Source organism: Vicia villosa, linkage group LG2 (genome assembly GCF_029867415.1).
Source record: "Vicia villosa cultivar HV-30 ecotype Madison, WI linkage group LG2, Vvil1.0, whole genome shotgun sequence".
Lineage (NCBI taxonomy): Eukaryota > Viridiplantae > Streptophyta > Magnoliopsida > Fabales > Fabaceae > Vicia > Vicia villosa.
In genome coordinates, this window is record NC_081181.1 from 120,275,874 (window position 1) to 120,280,749 (window position 4,876).

Here is a 4,876-nt window from a genome sequence, read left to right on the forward strand (position 1 = left end):
AAAAAATAATTTATAATAATGTGATAGTATAAATTGTATTCACTAAGATTCAAAAATATATAATTATGTAGGAGTAAATCTTTCGAAAAGTTATTATAAAGTTTCTTTCAACTACTTAAATAGAAATTTCTTAAATTATATTTTTATTTATAAAATAAAAGTCTTTTTTTATAAGAAGCGATTTTTTATATTGTTTGGCCTACTTTTTCTTTAAAATAGAAAATAAATTAATAAAAAGTTAGGACAAACAATACCTAAATCACACAACCTCGAAAATTTGTTTAGATGATGCAATATAAAGAGAAATAAATTGAAAAAATTGAAGGGCTTTAGATCTTTTCAAGATCTATAATATCTTTTGAATACACATTTTATTTAATATTAATTAAAAAATAATGGAAAGCATGTTTAAATAGCAAGTTGGAATATTTTAAAACCAATACTATTTTTTGAGCCACCTCTCTTCTTTTTATTTATTTATTTCGTAGAACATAATAATAGAGTTCAAAGATGGAAAATTTTCTTTCATAAAAAATATAGTAATTTTTCTTAACTTACCACTTATTTTGTTCTCAACCACCCTCATTATAGAAACTTTACCAGAATTTAATTATTATACTTATAAGTTTATAAAACCATGGGAAGAAAATTTTAAAAATTAAATTAACTTTTTTGTTGTTGTTGTTGTTGTTGATTTTAAGATAAAAGAAAGTGTCGTCAAAATGTTCGTCTTGTTCGGTTTTTGTCTGAAGTGATTTACCTTCGACCTAACCGACGACCTTAACAAACGAATGTTCTTCAATTTCTCTATCAATCTCTTCCAATTCACCCCAAATTTTCTCTTCAAAATTCCAATTCCAAACATAGTAATGTCCCCATCATCTTGTTCCTCAGAATCTCATTCTCCTAACCAATTCCAATTCAACATCACTTTGTTTTTCTCAACTTGATTCATCACACGAAATGCCATGCTTAACCTAAACCCCATCACTAAAATTCATCTGGGTTTTCTCTATTTCACAAAAAGACATGATCTTTGCTAAAATCGCTTCCTTCTACTCACAATCCTCACTTTCTTCTACTCACCCAAACAACAATCTCAGAATATCTTCATCCCTTCAGGATTTCTCTTCCTATTCCCATTTGAAACAACCCCTTGAATCAGTTACACCAACAATACCAACCACTTCTCGGAAGAAATGCATCAAAGCAATCAGGCTTGTACTTTTACTCACATTGTTACTTTTACTCACATACGTGTTTTTCATGTTTGTTTTCTCTTTTTGGAATATTGGGTCTGGTAAATACTATGTTGTGCTTGATTGTGGAAGTACCGGAACTCGTGTTTATGTGTATAAAGCTAACATTCAATATAAGAGACATAGTAGTCTTCCTATAGCAATTAAGTCATTAGGAGATGGCTTGCATAAGAAGAAGGCTACTGGCCGTGCTTACGATCGAGTGGAAACTGAACCTGGGATTGATAAGTTGGTTTATAATGTGTCTGGTTTGAGAACTGCTTTGAAACCGTTGGTTAGGTGGGCGAAGAAGCAGATACCGGTTCATGCTCATAAGAGTACTTCTGTGTTTCTTTATGCTACTGCTGGTGTTAGGAAACTTCCTAGGAAGGAGTCTAAGTGGTTGTTAGATCATGCTTGGTCTGTGATCAAGGATTCTCCTTTTATGTGTAAGAAGGATTGGATTAAGATTATTTCTGGTACCGAGGAAGCTTATTTTGGATGGATTTCACTTAATTATCATAGTGGTATTTTGGGTGTTACTCCTAGGAAGGCGACTTATGGGGCACTTGACTTGGGGGGATCGTCGTTGCAGGTTACTTTCGAGAGTGATCAACAAATTAATAGCGAAACTAGTTTGTATGTTAGGATTGGATCGGTGAATCATCATCTTACTGCCTATTCTCTTGAGGGTTATGGTCTCAATGAGGCGTTTGGGAAGTCTGTGAAGCATCTGTTTCAGAAAGAGTTTGGATCATTAGCCAATGCAGATATGGATGGTAAAGATATAGAGCTCAAGCATCCTTGTTTGCAGTCTGGATACAAGGGTCAGTACGTGTGCTCTCGTTGTGATAAAAGTGGAAGTATTGGTGATGAGAAACAGTTAAGTAAGCAAGGAGGGTCGGGAACTCCGTTAGTGCTTGTTGGTGCACCTAATTGGCAACAATGCAGTGCACTTGCGAAAGTTGTCGTCAATTTGTCTGAATGGTCAAATCTCAGTCCAGGACTTGATTGCGGAGTGACACCTTGTGCTTTGCGTGATAATCTCCCTCGCCCGTATGGACACTTTTATGTGATTTCTGGTTTTTTTGTTGTGTATCGGTTTTTCAACTTGACTTCTGATGCCACACTTGATGACGTGTTGAAAAAGGGTGAAGAATTTTGTGAAAAAAGATGGGATGTTGCCGAGAAAAGTGTTGTGCCTCAGCCCTTTATTGAGCAATACTGCTTCAGGGCACCATACATTACTTCGCTACTAAGAGAGGGTTTGCACATCAATGATAACCAAATTTCTGTTGGATCTGGCAGCATCACTTGGACACTTGGGGTTGCGTTGTTAGAAGCTGGGAGGGCATATTCCACGGGATTCGGCCTTCGGAACTTTGAAGTGTTCCGGATGAAAATAAATCCTCTTATTCTTATTGCCATTCTGTTGTTTTCTTTTATTATCCTTCTTTGCGCTTTATCATTAGTTGGCAATTCGAATTGGATGCCAAGGTTTTTCCGGAGGCAATATCTTCCCATGTTCAGGCATGACACCGTTTCTGGTGCTTCTGTTCTTAATATTCCTTCACCTTTTAGGTTTCAGCGATGGAGTCCAATGAGATCTGGTAAGCTATTTACACAAACACTGATTTCTGATTACCCAATAATAACTTCACAGATGAACTGTTTCCAAGATGCTTACCAAATACCAATCATATGTTTTTGTTGCTTTGGGATAGATTATGCATTCTGTATATAATATACTGAAATTCCGTTTAGAACTGATCTTTGATGCCATTTTACACCGATGATGCTGCAGTGGATGAAAGAATAAAGATGCCGCTCAGCCCAACCGTTGCAGGTTCACGTGGAAGCCCATTTGGCCTGGGGCGTGGTTTTGGTGATAACAATGGTGGCATCCAGCTTGTCGGGTCTTCTTTGTACCCATCATCTAGTGGCGTCTCACATAGTTATTCTTCAAATAGTTTAGGACAGATGCAGTTTGACAGCAGCGGTAGTAATATGGGTGCCTTCTGGCCTCCCAATAGAAGTCAGATGCGTCTGCAAAGTAGAAGATCGCAGTCTCGAGAAGACCTGAATTCCTCAGTGGCTGAAGCACACCTGGCGAAGGGTTAAGGCATCATTTTCTGAAAATATTGGTATGATTACATATCAGACTTTTGGTATTCCTCTATTTTCTGCAATCTGCTATAGACAACACTAGTTGTAGATTTTGGACTGCATTTATACTTGGCGGAAATTATATTTGTCGGTTATGAATTGTAGATCGATTAAGTTAATCTTGTACTTAAAATTTTTATAGGCGCATTGATCCTGTTATTTTCTTGCCCCATCAACAAAGACCAATCTATTTCATAAAAGGACATCTGAAAGTCCTTCAATATATTGTTTTTCGCTAAATCTGAAATTTGTAAAAGGTTTATTTCTGTCTGAGTATTTCAGAGGTATTTGTCATGGAGATAACTGAAGCTGAAGATGCATGCAGTCTGATCAGTTGATTCCAAGTGAATTCACTTCTCATGAAGCTCACTTCTAAACTGGATTCCTCCACAAGTTGCATAGCTCAAACGTCTCCAATACTATGCTACTTGACGTGTTCGAGTTCTGCCTCAGTGGTTTAGTTTTTATGGTGCTCCTAAGCTTTTGGAAGTGAAGTAAAGCATATCAAAAGACTAACATGCAAAAGAATGGATCTGTTTCATCATATTTAGACAACATCTTAACTTTTTCTTATATCATTCCTTAGATTAGTTAACTCATTACTACAGAGAATGTTGTCTTGTTTCATAGGTGACTGTAACCAATTGGAAAGGATGTAAACACAGTTCAATACTCATAACTTATACATCAAATATGCTATTGAATTTATTTTTAAGTTATTAGCAACTTCTACCGTTTTAAATAAAGAGCAGTTAATTTTGAAGATTTATCCAGTATTCAAACTACCTCAGCGGAATGTTGAAGTGTTGCGTGTTGGGTTAAGCATCGGTGATTTGAAATGTTTGATGTAAGTGTCATTTACTAATGTTACTACATGGAAAAGTGTCACAAAATCAAACATATATTTATTGTCTTGTTTTTATTGAATCGACGCTGAGCAATTCACATTCCCAATCCTAAAACTCCACTTAAATATGGTGATTAATGGCGATGTGGATCATCAACAAAGTGTTAAATGATTTTTAAGATCGAATACACAGTAGACTATGCGACACTCTTCCAGGCTAAAAATTACTAAAGTTAATAAATTATTGAAGTTACACCGAGTTAAATTTAACTTTTTGTTTGTCAATTTTAAATTGTTTGATTTTTTTTACATTGCTAAATTGCTTGTTTGCATATTTAAGAAGAATTTATATGCCACCCCTTTCTATATCTGCCACCCACTTCTAATTTGCGATATTCCTAAAATATCTTTGATATTATTAATTCAAATTTTTTATTATTTTTGAAAAAAAAATTACCGTTGGAAAAATTAGTCAAAAAGTAAATTTTCGGTACCCTTTAGCAAATTTACGGTACCCTTATTTGTGCGATACTATAAATTATTTGATTTTAACAAATTTTCGGTATCTATTTACCGGAAGTTCCAAATTTTCGGTGCGATTTACCGGAGATTTTAAATTTCTGGT

General features: G+C 35.1%; 1 protein-coding gene across 1 annotated transcript; it reads left to right on the forward strand.

The window, feature by feature from the left end:
- Nucleotides 1-665: 665 nt before the first annotated feature.
- Nucleotides 666-4,169, forward strand: LOC131651922 (probable apyrase 7). The gene is made up of 3 exons (XM_058921647.1): nt 666-2,848; nt 3,043-3,382; nt 3,687-4,169. The coding sequence occupies exons 1-2, from the start codon at nt 1,030-1,032 to the stop codon at nt 3,357-3,359; spliced, it is 2,136 nt and encodes a 711-aa protein (XP_058777630.1). The 5' UTR covers nt 666-1,029; the 3' UTR covers nt 3,360-3,382; nt 3,687-4,169.
- The last annotated feature ends 707 nt before the right edge of the window (nt 4,170-4,876 follow it).

What these genes read in the sequence shown, in the direction of transcription:
- LOC131651922 (XM_058921647.1), top strand. Translation starts at nt 1,030, where the DNA reads ATGATCTTTGCTAAAATCGCTTCCTTCTACTCACAATCCTCACTTTCT. An exon ending in ATGGAGTCCAATGAGATCTG is followed by an intron (nt 2,849 to 3,042) that starts GTAAGCTATTTA and finishes ATGATGCTGCAG; the next exon opens with TGGATGAAAGAATAAAGATG.